This window comes from Idiotropiscis lumnitzeri, chromosome 9 (genome assembly GCF_059441095.1).
Source record: "Idiotropiscis lumnitzeri isolate Australia: NSW breed Sydney's pygmy pipehorse chromosome 9, RoL_Ilum_1.0, whole genome shotgun sequence".
NCBI classification, from domain to species: Eukaryota; Metazoa; Chordata; class Actinopteri; order Syngnathiformes; family Syngnathidae; genus Idiotropiscis; species Idiotropiscis lumnitzeri.
In genome coordinates, this window is record NC_142399.1 from 18,569,854 (window position 1) to 18,591,342 (window position 21,489).

Sequence of the window (21,489 nt, forward strand, 5' to 3'; positions counted from 1 at the left end):
TTTGTACTTTCCTTTCAGGAGAGCTGACTTGGTAACAGATGTGTAAAACGCCAGTCTCAGGGGTCCAGAAAGCCCCTTGTGGCTGGTACCAGGAAGTTCTTCTGTCTGGGAAGGTGCATGGCTCTTTGATGTCCTCATTTCACCGAATGGGTGTCATCATGTCCTCTCTGGGCTCCAGCAAGGACAGCGACACATCCTAATGCCTGCTTTGTTCAACAATAGGGCAACATGTCATCTGTAACAAACCTTGAAGGAGAAGCGCAGTGGATAGGAGAGTGGTCCCTCTCTGTGTTACATCAGAAACTGCACTTCAAGCCTAAGGACCAGAGGATGATGGAGTTTATTTGGAGCGTTCTCTAGACGACAGTGTCAGCAGTATTGCAAACCATTTTTATGAGACATTGTGCAGTTAATGGTGACAGTTTCCTTCATCACACCAATGTTAATTGGTGTGTGACTTTTGGATGGAAATTTGTAAAGAGACAATAGTACTTGCACGTAGATTATGAAGTATAATAAAAGGGAAAGTCAAGACAAAAGGGGCTCAATGACATTTTAGCAGGAAAGAGTCTGCAGTGGAATGAAATACTATAAATAAATTACTTTCATCATTTGTGCTTTTGGCAATACCAGTGTTTAAACTCGTGTATTTATCAATGTTAAAATGTGTTAAGTGGAAATGTGAATGCAACATCAACTCTGAAAAAAAAACAACTAATAAAACCAATTTTTTTGTAGTAGTAGTCATTTTAGGATCTCTTGGGTCATTACTTTGCCAAAAGGAAGGTAGTGTACAGCGGACATTTTTGGTGATGTCACCACACAATTAACCAAAGTTCCATGAGACGTGGCAATACGTAAAATAATTGTTTTAACCCAATGCAAAGGTGTGAATTTTGAAATGACTGCTAAAATTCAGTGACTCCACTTGGAATCACAGTGTAACCTTTTGAAGCTTTACAAGTTTTTAAAGCATTGTGGAGCACATTAATTGTGTCATAATAAGATTCATATTGTTCTGAGTCAAACATACAGTGTGAACCTTGTCAGATGAATCTGGCATGGAGACGAACAGCAGATGTTTCAGACAGACGGGGATAAAGATGGCTGTGATTATGTATCCAATGGCATCGTACATTTTTAATATAAGACATAAAAAGACAAGTCTCAAGTATCACAAAAAGAATATATATATTATATATATGGGACTTTCAGCAAGGTTCAACTCCTCTACTAATCTATATAGTTTCACAGCATTTATCTTTATCATGTAGTTCAAGGATGCAAAATAATGACATAGTTCTTTATGAAAAACACACAACTTGGGTTTAGATTTGATGTATCTATTTTTATGTATAAAATATTTTCCAACAATTATAAGTGTGTTAATTGTGAGGTCATGGAATGATTCTTTAACAGAAATACCATACAAAACATTTTCTTTTGAAAGATTGGGCAATTTTGGGAACAGCCAGTCATACAAATTTTCCCAGAAGACATTAACAAATTTGCAGTCATAAAAAGTGTTCTGTTGTTTCAATGTCTTTGTCACAGAATAAACAGTTGTTGAGGTCCAAATTAAAGTGATTTCTTAAGAATTCAGAAGCGGCGTCTATTATATTGAGAATGTTTTATTGAATTTCCTTTGCTTTCTGGGGGATTGGAAATTTAAATAATTTGGATCCTAAACTTCGAAATTTGTCTTTTAAGAATTGTCGTATTGAAATTATGTTTGATGAGAAAGGATACAGTTCTTTAACAATGTTTTTCCGTATAATGACGTTAGGTATATTTGGCTGGGTTCACATTACTTTGAAACAAATTAATGGCATAACGATAACATTTTGAGGAATTGCTTTGATAAGATTATTATATTGCCTTTCGTCATTCAGGTTATATTTAGAAGAGATAATTTCAAAGGGTACAATGTTTCCCGTTTTGTCCAAGAGATGAATTACTGACCAAATTCTTCTTTCTAACCAATTCTAATAATGCAATCATTTATTTCTAGACAAAATTCATCTACAATGCCATAATGGGGTTTTGTGGGGATTAAAATTATGTTTGAAAATCAATTGAAATTTTCCAGTAATCTATATTGTGTTGTGTAAAATGAAATACGCGCATCCAATATTTATTTCTGTCTTTACGCTCAAGTCTTTTCTTCACTTTTAATATGCTGGACGACACTACAAAACAACTCGGTCGCATTATGATGACTGTTTGCGGTCTGCAATCAGATACGTTTGGGATTGGTTTGACTCGCGTCGAAGGCTCAGATGTAGTTAATTTTCCTCTGGCACCACCAAGTGGACATAAAGTATATCGGCAAGCAAGGAAGATATTTTTTTGTGCAGTTTTGATTGGGAACATACTCATTATGACGTGAAAATGGTGGAAGAAAATGCAATAATTGTTTTTTTTTTAAATTCTTTTGGATGAAAAAAAAAATTTTTTTCATTCATTTAAAAAAAATAAACTTTTTTGTAGCTCAATCTTTTTTTCCCTTCATATCTACCCATACGTACCTGTCTGGTAAGGAGAACATAGCGAGGGTTCAAAGCTGCAAAAGGTTTTCCTGAACCCCTTTGTGTCCTCCACAATAAAGAAAGGCTGGGAATCCTGGATGACCATGTTAACCAAAGAAACAACCGCACCACTCCTGTTTCTTGACAATACAATCCTACACAAATTAGGCAATGAGACTTGAATCCACGACTATGTGGACGCCAGTAAAAGGCCTATACCACTTATTACCACTGTTGCAATTTAATTAGGTGGAATGAAAAAAAATGCCCCCTCCCCCCGAAATAGTGCATAAAAATAACTGATTTACCGATTAACCATCGCCATAAAGTCAGGCAGAAATCCCAATCTGCCAAAAGAGGGCAGCATAGGGCATAATTTAGGAAAGGGGTCTTGTGCGTTGACATCACGACTAATATGGAATCATTTTGTCATATTGCAGTAGTTATTGTGCATTGCATTGCCTTTTAATCTAATGACCTACTGTGCTTTCCATTTTAAGAATTGACAGAAACTAATATACTCATGGAGATTTTTCGATCTTACTAGTATTGAATTTATTCAAATCTCACAGTACTGTGCAAATGATCTACTGGACATAATTAATATATTGCTTATCTGCTGCTGTGATAAATACAGGAATCGTTGTTTGCCTTCCTTTTTTTTTGTGGGGACAGAGAATTTTGTTGAGAACCATCACGACTGAAGCATTGCTACAAACCTTTGCGCGCGAGCTGATGACGCAAAATATCTTAGACAACCTGAACAGCCCAGTTGCAGTTGACCTGGATGGATGAAAGTATAGTCAGACACAACCCATTTGCAAGACAACATTACTAGCTAAAGCTATGCTGCTGAAGTCACAGGAGAAGGAATGGGCACATTTATGACCATTGCTAGGATGGAAAATATATATTTTAAATGCTTTATCATGATGCAAAATGTTTTTGTTTAACATGCTGCATGCTATTTCATACAATTTCACCAGATTGTTCAGAGAAGGCACGATGGCCTCACAGCGCAGAGGTCGTGGGTTCGATTCCGCCGTTCCTGCATGGAATTTGCATGTTCTCCCGTGCCTGCGTGGGATTTCCCCTGGTACTCCGGTTTCCTCCCACATTCCAAAAACATCAATCGGCAGGTTGATTGGAAACTCTGAATTGCCACTTGGTATGAGTGTGCGCGCAGATGGTTGTTCATCTGTGTGCCCTGCAATTAGCTGGCAACCAGTTCAATGTACCCTGCCTATTGCCCGGATCACGGGGTTGCAAGAGCCTATCCCAGCTAGGTTCGGGACCCTCGTGAGGAGAAGCGGTTCAGATAAGGGATGGATGGTTGGATGTTCAAAAAGAGGTCAGTCACAAACCAGAAACTGTTTTAAGATAACTTTATAAAAATCCAAATGTAACAAAGCTTTGCAGTTCATTTGGAAACAACAGCAAAAATGAGTTATTACATTACAAAATAAGAAAAAAAGGTTCCATTCATGTCATTTATATTTGTGTCATTCAAAAGCTAGAATTAAACAGAATAACAAAATTCAAAGGAAACAGTAGAGACACTGTAAAAGAACAATTCATTGGCGCAATCAACTTTTGATTTATCCAGTGCATCTGCAAGTTTCTAGGGTCACCATAACTACTGCAACAATACCCGTTCAAAAACTCAATATTCAAGATATGGCTCTTTAAACACACCAAACAAAAAAAACAAAAAAAAAACAACAAAAAAAAGCCTTTGTACCAAACCTGGCTGTCTGAAGGGAATTGAAACTCGGTGCAGCGATTCCAAACGGGGCATTACTACAAGACACATCCAAGCAAGCCTCCTTTGGCTTTCGAGCAGTGGCTGTTACTGACAACAGGAATGTGCAGTTAACAGTTGCGAATGTTTCAAATAATTGGTCCATGCTTTCATGAAACTCATACTCAGCACAATCCATTCATTCTCTCCTGAATTCTCCATCCATTCGGCTCTCGGTTCTATTTACAACATCTCATCATCTTCTCCTCCCCCAAACATGTCAGAGAGCTTTTTGAAGCGAGGCCCCCATTCACCGAGGTGGTCATAGTCCTGGTCTCCACTGCTGGATGAGTTCAGAGTGGACAGGCTTCCTGCTTCAGAGCCACCGCCTTCAAAGTCAAACACCAGCAGGGAGTCATAGGGGGGTGCTGTTGGGTCATTGTCAGCAGCCTTTAGATTCTGCAAGCAAGCACATGGTGGGGTAAAGAAAGCTTTTGAATACGAGTGGAAAATAACACTTGCTTCCTAACAATCACATTGCACAGTTTTTTTTTTAATTTATTTATTTTTTTACACATAGATACATACATACATCCCTTATTGGAATGCATCAAAATGGGCAATTGCACTTGACTCACGTCATCAATGAAGTTGCCAATTTCCTCCGGGTTGGCAGGACGTGGTCGGTACTGCGGCGCTGTCAGGAAGATCGGCTTCACGTCGTTCCTGAACACCTCAGGACGGTTATCCAAACCTTGGTGGAGAACACCAAGATCATAGTCCTGGAAGACAGATTAGACATTAAAGACATGATGAAAAACACCATGTAATAGTCCTGGATACAATAGTTACAAATACAGTAGGTCCTCGAGTTACGCGGTACTAGACTTATGCCGTTTCGACTTTACGACACCCGAGTCCCGTCCGGCATTTCCATACAAATCCGATTTTTATGCAAAGTAACTGCAGTCTGAACAGCTAAGTTGCCTATAGCCATCACTGACGTCATCCGAAGGCCAAAATGCATTCCATGTGGGCGCAGGGAGATTACTGGGAGTTGGGAGATTGAATCTGAGAAGTTGTTTTGCGCAACAGTGTTGACTTTATATTGGAGCAACATTTAATCCCACATAAAACATGAAGCATAAAGTGAACATTTGTGGTGATAGTAACATTTCAGACACGTAAATCGATTCATTTTTTTTTATGGACGGCAATGACGCGACAGAAATTATATTGAAAAATCTTGCCTCATCATGACCCCTGAATACAGTAATTCTACCACCTACCAAATCGCTTCAATGTAGAAAAGCCTTGACACGCTGGACTACATTTACTTCCATATTATCTTGTGTTTTTACTTGTAACTCATTTAAAAATATGACGTATAATGCATGTTTTTGGATATTTATTGAGAGATTTAGGGGGTGCATTCAAGGATATGCAGGTTGCGTAGCCAGCATAAAAACCTATAACTCATTCTTAACTTGAACTTGTCCCAAAGTACTCACAAATGTATTTACGCAGTATGAAATGTGAGCCTGTTTAGTTTAACACTAATTTTATATACTTGCAGGAAGGTATGACTTATTCTGTTGTATGATAGCCAACAAATGGAAATACAAGTTTAATGTCAGAGCTTTTACAGTAATTTTTGATCTGTAAGTTATTTATTTTTTTCGTAGTTTGGCTGGTCCTGTGACTTAAGATCACTTACGATTTGCATACATATACATGTACCTGATCATCCTCTCCACCTCCCTCTTCGTCATAGTAATAGATGTTGTCGCGGACATCTTCGTCCTGTAGTAAAGGAGTCTTTTGTTCTCCCCTTCGACGTCTTGCAAACAGCAGCAAAAGTAGCAGTAGCACTGCAGCACACAGCAGAACGACAATAGTTATAATCAACCACATGGTCGATTGAGATGCACATTTTAGGATTATACCAAATCAAGTCAGTAGCACTGTGATGAAAGCAAAACCCAATGTCAGACTCACAAAGAAGCAAAAGGATTCCTCCCAGAATCCCCAGGATAACGGGCAGGTCGGTGCCACCCGCCACTCGTCCTTTGCACACCACTTCGGCCCCAGTGCAGTCGCACACTTTGGCCTGAACTGTGCTGTCCTGCTCCAAACCCAGGTTGTCCGCTACTCGAAGAACCACAGTGTACTCTCCACTTGGCAGCTCTGTGGCCAGGTTCAAGAGAATACCCGTTTCTGTAATAACAGATGAACTGACGTTACGACCATTCCTTTCCAGGCTTCGAAATTCGGCGTGAATGTTTGAAACTGAGCTAACTACTTCTCAAACATTATGCATTAGAGTTCTCAGTTTTATGGACATGAAGGAAAGTAAAAGTTATTGAATCACATGGCAACTTGGTTGTGATTGAACATACTGGAGTCATTCATTCTTGCAGTCCAGTTGGTCTTTGACAAGCCCTCTAAAGCGACTGTGTAAGGAGCAGTAAAGCCAGGTCCATCCTTATCGGTTACTGACAGCAACTGAGGAACAGGTTTTTTGTTGCACACCTATGGAACACAACATTGGATTCAGAGTTGCAATTATATTCAACGGTTGAGTCAGCAAAATTGACCTTGCCCAGACACATCAATCATGTTAACCAGAGATTGTGGTGCTGTGTAGAAGAGTCACCAGATTCAATACAAGTAAAATATTTTTAAAATATGACTCAGAAATGAAACAGAATCAATGCAAATGTTTACTTAACCAAAGGCAAATAAATGCAGTGCTTCTCAGTAGCAAGACAGTACAACTCAGTAGCAAGCTGCGAGTATGGTAAGAAGAACCCACACATAATTGATGTTCAGCTTTTGAAAATTTACAGATTTATGGAGGCAACACAGCATCCTTTCTTTGCTGAAAAACTCTACTATTCTATTTTTGATTCATACTTCGACCAACGTGGAGCAGTATGGTTTTTGGCAGGCGTTTTAGATTTAGTCTTAATGTTTTGGACAAAAATGCTTATTAGTTTCCATCACATTTAGTCATTCCTAATTGTGATAGTTTTAGCCAACAAAGACTCAAAAATGTTTTAGTCTACGGAAATTCGAACAAAGGTTTCACTCTAGTTTTTGGAAATTTAGTGGAAAACTAAAAAAAAGTTTAATCCGTTTTCGTTAAAAATAGGCATACAAGGTTTCCACCCAATTGCAAAGACTTTCAGATCAACTACTAAGGATTATGCATTATAAACACAAAAGTGGTAACAGTGGAAACAATGCACTTGGCTCCAAAAGAGACAAGAACCAAAGCATTTTATTTGGAACTCTTGCAGATTTATTTCAATTAACGCAACATAAATAAACATAAAAACGTTTTAACTGCATTGACTTTTACTGGACTTGTCTTAAAAACAGTACCACAAGTACAAACTATCAAAGATATGTCTTGTTTACTTGTCACAACTTTCATCAGAACCAAGTAGCATCCAGAGTGGCATTGTCGCCATGGACCGTCAAAGAAAAGCATGTCAGTGTGTGTGAGCCAAGACTAATGACCGCAAACGCGTTGTGCCGGTGTGTGCGACAGTGTACGGCGCATGCGCCTGCGTGTTGTGCCGGGGTTGGGTGTGCCCAAACGAGGATCAGTTGCACTAGCATTGCAATTTTTTGAAAGACAGATTACATGTACAATAGGAAGGGATGTCATACAATTTGAACATGTGACGGAACCACACGGTAACAATTTCGCCCGTCTCGTCAACGAAAATTAAAATTACGTCACGTCATGTTTTCGTTATCAAAGAGCCACGTTTAGCTGGTCATCGTCTCGTTATCGTCATGAAAAAAAGCGGCGTTAACGAAATATTTTCGTTATCGTCATCGTTGACGAAAATAACACTGACTTAGAGAGGTTACAATTCTTGGATCTGGCCCTTTATGCATAATGCTTGACAAACCCTGGTTTCAACTGCACCAAAAAGTTACTCATCCCAAAACAGAATTGCTGTACTATAAAAGGGCAGATATAGATAAGGACTTTTACCGTAAATCCACGCTCCTCAATTGTGGGTGCGTTGTCGTTAACATCTTCAAGGAGGATCATCAGTGTACCTGTTCCTGTGGCTGGAACCTCATCTAATGAACAGACAGGGCAAAGTTCAATGAATCCATGTAAGTAACAAGAAATATTAACTTCAGTTTTACTCTTATAAATGTCTGAATATGACTACTGAACACATTTGTTGCTGTAACTGGGACCATCAAGATCACCACAGCGTTCAAGTCGTTTAAGTTTGGTCGGCTACATTCCTCTAAAACCAGCTGGTACTATGCAAGGTTGTGACATACACTTACCATTGTCATATGCACCAATGAGTGCTGTGTATTTGTTGTCCTTGACAAAGACGGACTCTCTGTCCATGGCATTCTTCACTGTGATCAGGCCGGTATCTTTGGCCACATTCAACCAGCCTGCTGGGTCATTAACTATTTTATACCTGGAAATTTGCCAAAAAAACAAAACAAGTATAGTCGTGAACCTACATCAGCTTCAATCATGCCCTGTTAAAATCGACTGAGGACAGTTGTCTTACATGACTTTTTGTTTGCGTGCAATGTCTGGGTCTGAAGCAATGTATTGCACCACATCAGCGTCGATAGGAAGGTCTTCCCGTTTTGACACAAGTTTCTCCATTGGATCAAAGACTGGGGGTTCGTTAACATCAACCACATTTACAATAACTGTGGCGGTGGAGGTGGTCATTGGAATAGCGAAAGGAACTTCATTCTCCACTGCAACCAACAATGTATGCTTGCTATTCTTCTCAAAGTCCAGACCCTGTAATATAAAAAAAATTAAAAATAAAATTAACATATACAAATAGCATACTACTCCACAAGTGTTGATTTACAGTTAGTCAAAAATTTTCAAAAACAAAATACCATTTTTAGATGATTTTGGATTAGATCTAGTAAGTAGCAATAATGCCAATGCTGCATGTAGGACCATCAACTTAAAAAGGTTGACATTTTATAGCGTATTTATTCACAAGTTCGTTTTTAGTAGTTCACTGTTATTTTATGTTGCTCTACATTTGTTGTACTGTTGAATAAAAATATTTGAAATGAGAGCAAAAATTATATGTATACATTGGCAGCACACCACTCCCCCACCAAAATCCACCCCATCCCACCGGTGAATAGTTGTCGGCCCGCCAAAAGAATGTACCTTATTTTCACAAACGCGCATTTAAGTCTTAAATTCTCTCCAAAATGGATGGGGCGCCTTATGTGTGTACCGAGTTTCAAATTCATCTGTAAATGTGTTACTTCACGGACTGGGAGCATTTTCTGCCGGCATGCTGATGTTAAAAGGAGGAGGGTGCGCAGTAAAGGCACGCCTTGAGTAGGTACACAGTAAGGATCTACAAGTTTCATAAACAACGCTCGTGCTGGCAGGGCACAATGTAAATATGGTAAGATCATCATGAAGTGTATTCTCCTGAAAGTTTTGGCCTGGAAAAAAAAGTTGGGGACCACCGTGTCAGTATTTTGGCAATGGTATACACAGTAAAAGGTGAGGGGGGTAAATTGTATTGGCTTTAGTGTGGGTCCTTCCTCGCAAAAGATATAATTGCCAAACTTTTTTTCTTTTTTCTTATTTTTAAAGCAAGGTTGGTTGAGGGGTAGGGGACTTAATTTGCTACCTTGACAGCAGTGATGATTCCTTCATTCTTGTTGCTTCCGGTTTCCACAGAGAATAATTTTAAGGGATCACCATTAACAATCTTGAACTTCGCATTCCAGGCTGGGGAATGCGGCTCATCACCATCGGTTACTGTCATCTTCATGATGACAACGTCCACTCTATTTTCTTCCACAGAACCCTCATACTGTGAAAATTAAAAGATGCAAAGCAAGGGTATGAACAATGTTCTGTGGCACATACTGTATAGTATTGAATAAATAAAACTTACTAAGAGATATTACAAGAAAAAAAAAGTCTGATGCCATTACAAATGCTAAGATAATCGGAAATAGCAAAATGGAATTCTCCACTAAACTAAACTAAATGAAACAGTTACTCACCAATTTTTGGGTAAATACTGGAGCATTGTCATTGCTATCAGTCACGGTGAGGATAACTTGTGAGGCTCCAATCAACCCACGACCCATCATGTCAGCTGCCTCCACTTTTAAAGTGTACCTGGGATATTTCTGTTGGAAAAAATAAAATAAAATAAACACGAGTACAACTTAACAGAAAACTGATTGGACAGTTAGGCAAAGGGTTGTTGTTTTGTTGAAGAAACTGAATCTGAATGTTATCAGATTATGATGAAATTCAGGTAAATTGTCTTGTATTGTTTCTCCAGTGCCTTGGCTGCATGGCGCATATATTACAGACATGACCCACAACTAGGGCTGGGCGATAAACCGAAAATTTACTGTTACAGAAATTTAATACAAAAACCGACATAATTTTGCCCATGACGGTAAATTCTGTGTTTAAAAAAAAAAAAAAAAAAAGAAGTGTTGTCTGTCTGCGGCTATGTTGATGCCCCTTTAAGACGGCCACAGCGGCTGTAGTCATGTGACTCCACCCAGCTAAACAAAAAAAGAAAACAGACGACGCAGTCGTAGCTGGCGATTCAAATCAAGAAGCGGCTGACACGGCTGAAGACGAAGTAACGTTAGTTGAAGTTGTTCCTGTTGCGCTTGTCCCGAAAAGAAATTCGACATATGTCGCTTGGAAATGTTTTGGGTTTCATAAAGACGATGTTTGAGCAAAAGACCACAAACTGCAAAGTGCCTCGTAAGCACCCAAAACAGCGCGTCCAACCTTTTCTTTTTCACCACCCACAAGACAACCATGCTGTTGACTTGGAGCTTGTGCTGAAAGTTCAAAGGGAGAAGCAAGGTTCGACCAGTGACAACAGCCCATAACGGAGGCGACACCATACGAGAGAAAGTCTAAGAGGTGGACGCGATAGCCTAGCACATAGCTTAAGATAGAGCTCCTCTAGTTACAGTGGAGCACGCAGGATTTAAACGCCTCATGAAAGTAATATTTGTCGCAAACCGTACTTCCCAATATGGACAACATCGGGACGGGAGTTTAGCCATGTCAAGCATTTTGCATCCACATCCGACTTGTGGTCGAGTCGCAACATCGATCCCTGTTTGAGCCTGAATGTGCAGTACATAGACGACAAGTGGCGACTGCGCACCAGAGTACTCGAGACGGCACAGTTTCCCGATGATGCACACGCGTTTATTTGCATTGACTTTTTTTCCATTTTATTTAGCATTTTATTTGCCGACCACACTAGCTCCTTTGCACATGGCATTATTTATATTGTTTACAAGAGATCTTCACACAAATCTAGGCCTTTGCACATGGCATTACAGCACCTTGGCGCAATCTATTGGCAGGAAAGATTTTGTGAGAGGTACTCCTTTTCTCCTGTTCTTTGTGACATTGTTCAAGTCATGCAAAGCAAGCTATTTCGAATGTTTATACAAATTATTTTTGTACTTTTATTTTTCATTGAAAGTAATGTGTACCATTTGGTCAATAAAAAAAAAACACTGTAAATATGCATTTCCTGCATTTATTTTGATTTTGGTCCACGGGCGGAAATTTATCATGCATTTATCGTCATCGAGGTAAAATTGCTTAATTTATCGCGATATTGATTTTAGGTCATATCGCCCAGCCCTACCCACAGCCACATCAGACTTAAGTGCCAATAAAAAATGTTTTGACGCATTTTTCCAAATAATTATGATGCAGTGTTCGAGATTACGAGCAGAAAATTTAAAAACTATGATGAATGCCTCACCTCTCTGTCCAAGCCACCAGCATTGATTCTGATGACTCCAGTCAATGGATTGATGACAAAAAGATTTGGCGCAGGAAACTCTGGATCTTGGCTCATGATACGGTAACGGAGGTCAGAGTTGTCATGGTTTTCCTGATCCGCATCTGTGGCATTCACCTTTATGATCTCAAAACCTGACAAGTAAGAAAAGACCTAAGTCATACTGTGTCCAGTATGATGACAAAGGGACCAACAGGTGGTTTGAATCCGATATTAATCTCAGTATCAGTGCATGCCTCGCAGTGGCCATCTTTTATCTACAGTCAGCTCCTCAAGTTGCCCTCAGAGATTCTCTTAACCCCAAATAAACTGCATCTAACCCCACTCCCCAGGTGTATGGTAGCTAGGGCTAGGTAATTAATCAGTTTATTTGCATTTTTTTCCCATTGATTTTGCTCCTTGGCGACTTCCGTAGCCTGCCAATATGCAACGTTAACATTGAACACATGGCAGCAAACAGAGTGGAGCTGGTTACTAAAGTGGCACTGATTTGGCTTTCGTTTGGATTTGGTCTTTGCAGGGTCACACTGAGAAACAAACTCCGACTGCAAAATATGTTAAAAAGACTGTTGAAACCAAAGCAAGCAAGACAGAAGGAAAAACCTGTACTACGGTTGTATAATATAGGCAAGAAATAAATAACTTCATCTATTTCCCCCTTCAGTGGAGGTTTTCAGTGTAGGGGTGTCACTGTTAACATGAACCAGGTAATGCATACAGCCTTGTGTTAGAGACAGGTTTATTTTCTTTGCCAAAAAATTATTCATTAAAACAAGGCAACTCACCAACCATGTACCTGGAGTTCTATATACAGATGTCCTCCTGATAACACTTTTTTGCATCCAAGTCTGAGTCATTTCTTTTCAAGTATCTGCTATGATCAAAAAGCGCATCCAAATTGTCTTAATCATATTTTTTCATTGAAATTAAAGTATCCCAACCTGTCAACTATTTTATTCTTGACTTTAAAAATGAAGAGAATGTATATAAAAAAAAAACATCTTTATCAAGGCGGCGACCAACTGAAATATTATGTGATTGGCCCCGATTTCCGATTGTATCGGGATAATGCAACTACCGTATATATTGTATCTGGGATTTTGTTGTTTTTTTGGGGCACTCAAAACGGGCTGTAAAAGTATCACAATTTACAAGGCACTCCGTCACAAGTAGCAGCAGTGAACGTCAAAAAAATCCAGATTGCTAGTTGTCAAGTTGTCATTGCATGTAGTAGATACAACTAAATTGGGCTACAGCTTAAGTTAACACGGTCAAGAATAAAAAAAAATGAATTCAAACAAAAACTATACTAAGCAAGACTAAACTATTTTAAATTATGCAGTACAACTACAGTTGTGATTTGTGCCCACAATTAGTTTTTAGTGCAGTTACTTTGCCAAGATTAACATTTTATATCATCTTATTACGATATGTTCTTATCAGGGTTATTATAGCGTAGTTTCGGAATTTTAATTATAGTTAGTTTTTATCTTGTTTTGTTTTTTCAATTTAGTTAGTTTTAATTCATTTTCTGAGAGGATTTATTAGTTTTATTAGTTTAGTAGTTTTAGTATTAGTTTTGGTTTAGTATTTTCCACGTGTTCAAAATTTATTTAAAAAAAAAAAAAAAGACCAGGGTCATGGTACTGTGCACTGAAAATTCAACAAAAAGATTTCAAAACATTTTGATAATACAGGTAACAGTTTACAGTTTTAACAGTCCACATGCTTTGAATCGCAATAAGTGCCGTGCATAGTACTTCTAGAGTTAGATGCCGGCAGCAGGCATGCATGCACCCTAATTAAAACAAAGATAGAATGCTTTATTTGCCAAGTTGCCAGCTGTTCAGTGGGTAAAATTACTGTTAAGAAGTGTTAACAATGGGTGTAAAGTGAAGCATTTTTTTTTCGATATTGTATTTTTTTCCCCCCGCGTAAAAAGCAAAATAGAAAAGCACTTTTGACCTAGCATTGCATTTCGGGGTGAGAGCAGGTGAACCAGTCAAGCCAACGCCACACACAAAGCAGTCTCAGAGGAGCAACGTGATTTGTTGGCTCTTTTATGCTTGATTATGTCGCAGTACCTTTTGGTGATGCCTCAGCGACATTTCCCAAGAAGGTATCCTTTTCAAAAATAGGTTTGTTGTCATTCTGGTCAATTACATTGACAATAATTTCCATGGGCTCCTCAGCATTTCCAGAACCATCTGCCACTGCATACGCTTTAAACTGATAGAACATGGTTGATTAGTTGCACAGCATTTTTGCGTAGAAATACACATTTGATAGTAAGAATGTATTTATCAAAAAGAGAACGACAATCTCACCAAGTACTTGGACTGCTTTTCCCTGTCCAGTGGTTGGGAGAGATACAGATTACCAGTGTCTCTGTCCATGTTAAAAAGGCCAACAGGATCCAGATCAGCTCCTGGACCAGTGATGCTGTAAAATATCTTCTTTAGTTTGTCTTCATTTGACCTAATCTGCACATAAAGGGGGAGAAGTGAGGTTGTATTGTTTCAGTAAATATACACGATTCATTGTAAATCTTTTTGCAGAATAAAACACTGAAACTGGGCTTTCGTACTTGAGATACTTTAAAGGGGTAGGGGCCTCTGTGATTCTCCTCCACATTAATGTCAGGAATAACCCAGTCTCTCTTTCGCCGCCTTAATCCTCCATTCGCCTTCATGAATTGCAGAACTGGCACTTCAGCCTCATCACCTGCGCTCTAAAAAACAAAACGGTAGCAGGCAGTGAACACTGATGCCATAGCTGTCTTGGTTTAAGCTTTAAACATCAACCAACCAGGGCTCGAGACAGAGACAGAGACAATTTTGGGCGCCCAGACACTAATTTCTAGTTGGTACGCCTAGAAAAAAATAAAGAGGTTGCACCAGCCTTTCGAGGGGTGTGGAAGAGGAAGGTATAAGTGACTCACTATATATGTGTAGCTAATATTTAATATTTGCTTATGTGGTGTTTGTGAAAAGAGCCAGGGTATGGTAGACTTGTATATATTTTTTTAATTGTACCTTAAATGTTTGTTTATTGAACATATAAACAAGTCATAGAAAATATAGTGAAAAACAACAGAACATTTTCGACCTAAACCCGATTTTATTAAATTCTGGGGGACTTTGCTACACCAAGTGATTCACTCCTTTTCAGGTCAGTTTCAAAATTGCTGGTCAAATTAACACCTCTTTGCTTAACAGTTAATGTTCTCAAATTTTTGTAAACACTTGTACCACATAAGTCATAAAAACTCACTTATTTCGAACAGCTTTGGAGTATCGTGACAAACTAGGTTATTGCGTACTTTGTACATAATTTGTGGAATTTCAAACTCAACTATGAATGAATGTTTATTTGAACAAGAGAGAACAATTACAATAACGAAAATAATCACAACAACAAAATCAATAAAAATAGCCAACGCGCACCTAACAAAGGTTTTCCATGATCAATTTCTCCAATTTTTCTGAATCTATATCTTTGTTTTCATCCAGACACACACGCGCCGACGCACGCACGCACAAACCGTATTTTCCTGACTATAAGGGCATATGTATATAAGCAAAACAGCAGACCTCAAAGAACAGGAATGGAGACCCCTGGTTTAGGGGAAAATATATCGTTTCAAAAATGTGTTATTGTGACAGATCAAGCTAACAGACCTCTACGCCCATCAAAGAGCAGAAATACCTGCGGATGATGATATAAGAAGAATTGACAACCTCCTGAATGTTATGTTAAGGCCCGATCTGTACAAAAGTCATAAATCAATACTCTGACACAAAGCACTTCAATCACCAATACTTTTAAGTTAACGGTTGTGAGGGATGGTCATTAAAAAAAATAAGTTAATGTTGACCAGGTTGTTAATCATTTAACGGTCCAATTTGCAAAAAAAGAGAGGCAGCAATTTTGTTTATTTAAAATGATGTTGAATGTGATGAAGTGGGGTGCATTAACTTTTGTACTGGTGCCCACCAGTACAAAAGTTAATGCCCCCCCCCCCCCCCCCAAAAAAAAGTTGGGCGCACTGAAAGCATTCCGAGAAGTAGTCGTTAATATATTTCAAAATAGTAAGTCAGCAGGCCTGTAATAGTTTTCAGTCATTTAAAACTGTTAATAGCTACAGTTAATGAATTAAATAATTATTCTGATGAGAGTGGCATATTTAACAATTAACAAGTAACATTTTTTGGAAGAACAAAAGTTAAGACATTTTCCTGCCACAAGGGGGCGCTGACGTACAATCATCTTCGTAGTTATTTTTAAGGGTGATATGAGTGTCTGATCTTTTGGAGTTCTTTGCTATCACAAGTAATAAAACAGAACTTTATACTTCATAACAAAAAAATTGGACTTTAAGCAAATGAAGTTGTGAGCCAAAGGAAAGAGCTACATGAAAATACCTGGTACTACTATGCATTGTGGTAGTAAATTTAAAAGGACACAACTGCATTATCATTAATAAGGTGGTTCTATATAGTGCATTTAGTTTTGGTAGAGGGGGATAAAGTCTTATCCTACCTCTAGATGATGCTCAGCATTTTGAGCTTGGTTGTCAAGATGCAATACCCTGACAGCAATGGCCATTGTGCGCCCTTGAGAGTCCCAGGTGTGAATCGAAAAGTCAATTTGACCTTCATGAAGAGAAACCTGTCTGTTCACCTGGATGAAAGAAGAAAATCAAATCAAAGGGCAGCACATGGTTTTGTTTTTGTTTGCCAAACGGCCACATCATAAATTTCATCTTGCTGGTCAGTGGGCACCACGCAAGCACTCCTTGGTTTACTTCCTTCATACTCTTATCCTAATAAAATACACCATCATTGTTAATAAAACCGAATAAAATCTCTCACCTTCAAGACACCATCAGTTTGTACCATGAAACGTGAGTCTTCACTTGTAAAAGGAAATCTTGTGCGATCTGTGCAGTCTGTGAAGTAAACTATAGAAGAAAAAAAGAAATGAGCTAAATGGGCAAAAAAAGAAGAATACTGGTCGTTTGTTGTTTCATTACCAAAATACCACTTGCTACTCAGCCAATGCAAAGCAAATCCGAAAATAACACCCCCCCTCTCAAAAAAAAAAAAAATAATGATTCTGAAAACACATCACCTTCATGACCAGTTTAAGAAAATACATCATGACAAAAATGACCTGTTAACAGGTAACATTTTTTCAATTAACTTCCATCTGTCCTCTTTTAAACCAATTGATAAACAATTGAGATTACATTGGTACAGTGGGCCCAAATTATTAATAGGGAATAGGGAATGGGTCCACCTGCGTAAATCCACAAATATTTGATGCCCAAAAATATTAAATTGGGTTGGGGGAGGTTTAAAACAACACTTTTAAACATTGTATTCAGACTTGTGAACTTCACTAATCTTCAGTTCATGCACGGACATGTTTGTCTAAGTAATGGTAAGGCCAACATTTTTCTTGCTTTCATTTTGATTATATGACATTTCCATCACTACAAACGTGACGGACGATTTTGCTGACTTAAAAAAATAAAATAAAATATAAACTTTTACAATTTCTTATTGTGAAAAAAAGGCATTTTTTTTAGGTTGAGATTGAAATAATGACAACTGGAACGTTTATCAATTGATTTCAACACCTAAAACTCAACTACTCCAAACTATCATCATATCTCCATGTTCATTCATACCTGATCATTCAACACTATTCTTTTTGTGAGAATACAAAATGAGCTTCTAGCATTCTCATTTGCTGCATCCACACATCTCACACCTTGAGTATACATATCGAAGCCTTGAATTAGAATTACCCTAATGTCTTATGTTATTTTATAAAATCTAGACAGATTACTGACAGGGCAACAGCATCCCCTTCCACCGGTGTAGCACCGTGTATGGCACCAGTAAATGCGTCACAGGGAAAGAGTTTGAGCAAGTGCTGAGTGCGGCATACACAGAAGGGCAAATGCTCAGAATAGTACCAAACCTGCCAAAATTTAAGCCAGGAAAAAAACCTACGGGGCCCTTTTGCATTTCGGTATGTATCGAGGGGAACAGAAATAAAATAGCCTTAAGTCAAGCACTTTGTACAATTTAAGTAAGATTTTCTGTTAGCATGAGCCTCAGAAGGCAAGGAGCATCAAATGGCTTAGCTGTACGCATGTTTTGCTTTTTCTTTATTTTTGTTTTGGTTTTTTTATGTCACCAAACCATCACATAAGAGTACCGCTGATGGCAAAGGAAAAGTGCAATGAACAAAACTGGAATTTATTATTATTATTATTTTACTTTTTTAGGCCAACATGTTACAACTAAACTTTTGGGTCAGATCTGAGATATCTTTTAATGTTAATAAAAAGTAAGAAACATGTTCAAACAACTTGCTCTGCATGGGAAAATCTTGAAAAAAGTACATTCGCAAGAGTAGAAGGCTGCTCCCATTGAGTAAAAAAAGTGCTCCATCTTCGCAGCTGTTGACATGCTTTGAAAAGAAAGGCTTTGCAAAACAGGCTTGGGGGCATTAGTAAGTGCAGGAAAGATCATTAGATGAGGCGCTGCAAGCTGAGACTTGAGCTTGCTTGGACTCCAAATATCACTAACAGTAAGCATGGACCTATAGAAACATTTTTCATCCTTTGGGACAAACTTCCTCTCTGACCGGTGGATGGATGGCTGGTTTTCCGGCAGTTAGCAGACTTTTATTTCCAAAATAAAGCCGGAAGTCATGAGTAAAAGAAACAATGACGCACTGAAATTAAAACCAATTGTTTAACAACTTTATGATTGCTCTTACCTTTTCCCAACACTGTGCCCCTTGGTAGGTTCTTTCTGCTCACAGTGAAAAGTTTCATGTCTGACTGAAACCCAGGTACACATGATTGCTCTTCAGCAGAAACTACAACAAAAGCCTGAAAGAAGAGAGAGGGTCAGAGAGATATGCGTGCATTTGAGCATATATGAAAACACTGGCTTGCACTTCATATTTGAATTATCTTCTTCACCACTTCAATGCTGGTTGGACTCATTATTGATCAATTCACACTTTGTTTCAACAGTCAGTTTGTAAACATGTTTCATACAATTTTGAGGGGCTGACAACGAAATGGAAACTAAAACTTGGCCCATTTATCCCTCGATTGTTTTGGATCATTTAATACTGCAATTAGCGACTACTATAACGTTGTAAAGAAAGGAACATAATGTGATCCATTTTCACGTTTTTCCAGACGCACATCCAGTGACTTAGAACATACATGACTGTATTTGTGTCGTTGCACTTCAAAGGGTGGTCAATATGAAAGGATCAAACAAGTTGAGGTTGATCAGGCGCTAACCTGTCGGAGGTTAACAACTTCGAAAAAGGGCGAGGCCCTTTCGTTAACGTGCCCGACAACAGGCAACTTCAAACGTGCTTTACTAACGGCTGCGTGTCGTTCATCTGAATGATAATTTTAAATTATACTCAACTAGAACATACACCCAGTCTAGCAGCAATAAAATCACATTAAAAATGTAACCAAGTGAGCGATCCAGCGCAACATAAATTACTCAAGTATGCGTCCAATTTTGTTGATCGCACGAAAGGTGAAATAGGGGAATTTACAACAAAAAAGAATAACTCACTTACTTACACAAATGGAAGCGCTAATATAAATGCCACATGCATAAAAAACAAGCGTGTGCTTTACTAACGGCTGCGTATCGTTCATCTGAACGATACTTTTAAATTATACTCAACTAGAACATACACCTAATCTAGCAGCAAAAAAATTACATTAAAATGTTACCAAGTGAGCGATCAAGCGCAACATAAATTACCCAAGTCGGCGTCTAATTTAGTTGACTCGCTCGAAAGGTGAATTTAATAGGCGAATTTCAACGAAAAAGAATACTTCGCTGATTTATACAAATGGAAGCGCCAATATAAATACCACATGCATCAAAAAAAGACCGCAGTCTGAAAAGAAAGCCATTTGGATACGTTATGAAAAAGCACGGAACTGAACCTCACCTGAAGAACGACGAACAAAGTTCCCCACACCGCGAACGTAGCGGCCCTCATCTGCCTGGAAGTACCCCAAAACTCTCCTTGAAATCCTGGCAATTAAATACGTCGTTTATTCCTCAGCAGGTGTTTGCGCAGGCCGTTGTAGTCGAGTTTCGCTGCCTTGTCCCGGGCGAGGAAGTAGTCGAACTGGACGAGTTTAACTGACGAGTCGCTGCAGGTATTTTCAGTGGGTGACGTCGGCTCACAGGTGCTCAGCTTCCGCCTTCCACATAAGGACAAGCGAGACTGACACGCCTGCCTGGACAGATACCGTCAGTTTCTGTTGCTGCTTCGTCACAAATATGGACAAGAGACAGCCGAGGTGCCGAAATGAGATCTGTGTCGGTGCTCGGTTGGTTACTCCAGCAACTTTCTGTTCCTCTTTGATGTCAATCTCCAAACCACTTGTCACATCTCTCCCCTCCCCCTCTTTCTCTCGCTCTCTGCTGTCTCGCGAGTTCTCGCTGGCTTTCTTTCAAGTGAGGCAATACTTATTGACCGTGATACACCGTCTGTATGTCTGTCTGTCTGTCTGTCTGTCTTAAAATAAGTGTTTCCTAACCATTATTGGGACACAATTTACATTTGAAAAAGATCACAGCACACCAAAACAAAATGTAACATGAAAAAAAGGAATACTGATAGTTTCTTCACAAATGTACTTAGTGTTGTCAAATCTGTTTACAGTCAACACACTACAGGAAGCCTCATTCTGTTGTTGCGTAGAAATCAACAGGTGAATGTACAGATTTTCCCCCCTTCCATCTAATGGAATTACATTAAATAGTTCTGCTTGTCGGGATGGCATAGTCAGATGAACAAAGACATATTTGCAAATAATAAATACTATTTGGGGACAAATCATGTGAAATGAGATACTTTTCCTTCAGCACCCTTGAAATGACCCTGTTTGGCAGTCATTGCTCTAAAACACCAGTAGTATAAAGTGTGTGGTTCTGTTGCAATGAGATATGAAAATGACAGATTGTATGCTTTCCTTATTTATCACGTATTTCAATATTTTATTACATTATTTCAATAAACGTGTTATGTTGTATTTACTGCAAACCGACTCCACACAATGACATAAATAGACTTTCTTGTAATATAAAATGCAACAAATGACTTAAACACACATGTTTATAAGATGTCAAACATAAATCAATCATAAATCAGTTTTCATAATCCATAACGCATGGACATTTGGAAACAATTGCATTACATTGCTCCTTGAAGTTGTTCTTCATGATTGAAAAGACATTCATAATTCATTCTGGAGATGAGAGCTTTCCCGGGTCATCAAGTCGTTTTCTTG

General features: G+C 38.6%; 2 protein-coding genes across 3 annotated transcripts in view; one reads left to right on the forward strand and one right to left on the reverse strand.

Moving 5' to 3' along the window:
* Positions 1-1,257, forward strand: part of rasgrp3 (RAS guanyl releasing protein 3 (calcium and DAG-regulated)) — a 41,399-nt gene extending 40,142 nt beyond the window's left edge. Inside the window, exons 16-17 of one of the 2 annotated variants that reach the window (XR_015845002.1) lie at positions 19-113; positions 223-1,257. Coding sequence is in view for 1 of the 2 variants with exons in the window: in XM_088304107.1 (XP_088160233.1) it covers positions 19-27 (9 nt within the window). In the remaining variant the exon portion in view is untranslated. Of the gene's footprint in view, positions 1-18 lie in introns of both variants that reach the window. The other variant, XM_088304107.1, reaches the window with a different exon arrangement.
* Positions 1,258-3,896: 2,639 nt separating this feature from the next.
* cdh1 (cadherin 1, type 1, E-cadherin (epithelial)) lies at positions 3,897-20,623 on the reverse strand. Its single transcript, XM_088305008.1, has 18 exons — positions 20,139-20,623; positions 18,921-19,035; positions 16,997-17,085; positions 16,665-16,805; positions 14,710-14,853; positions 14,450-14,605; positions 14,207-14,351; positions 12,084-12,256; positions 10,327-10,455; positions 9,945-10,130; positions 8,832-9,076; positions 8,593-8,735; positions 8,282-8,373; positions 6,669-6,801; positions 6,268-6,486; positions 6,010-6,140; positions 4,908-5,051; positions 3,897-4,728 (listed from the first exon to the last, which is right to left on the reverse strand). Exons 1-18 carry the CDS (start codon positions 20,187-20,189, stop codon positions 4,513-4,515), a joined length of 2,652 nt encoding a protein of 883 aa, XP_088161134.1. The 5' UTR covers positions 20,190-20,623; the 3' UTR covers positions 3,897-4,512.
* Positions 20,624-21,489: the final 866 nt, after the last annotated feature.

Excerpts from the sequence above, each read along its gene's own strand:
- cdh1 (XM_088305008.1), bottom strand. The coding sequence starts at position 20,189 with ATGAGGGCCGCTACGTTCGCGGTGTGGGGAACTTTGTTCGTCGTTCTT. Across the intron at positions 10,131-10,326 it reads CAGTATTTACCCAAAAATTG|TATGAGGGTTCTGTGGAAGA; the intron begins GTGAGTAACTGT and ends TAATTTTCACAG. Across the intron at positions 6,487-6,668 it reads TGCAAGAATGAATGACTCCA|AAACGGGTATTCTCTTGAAC; the intron begins GTATGTTCAATC and ends CTGTTATTACAG.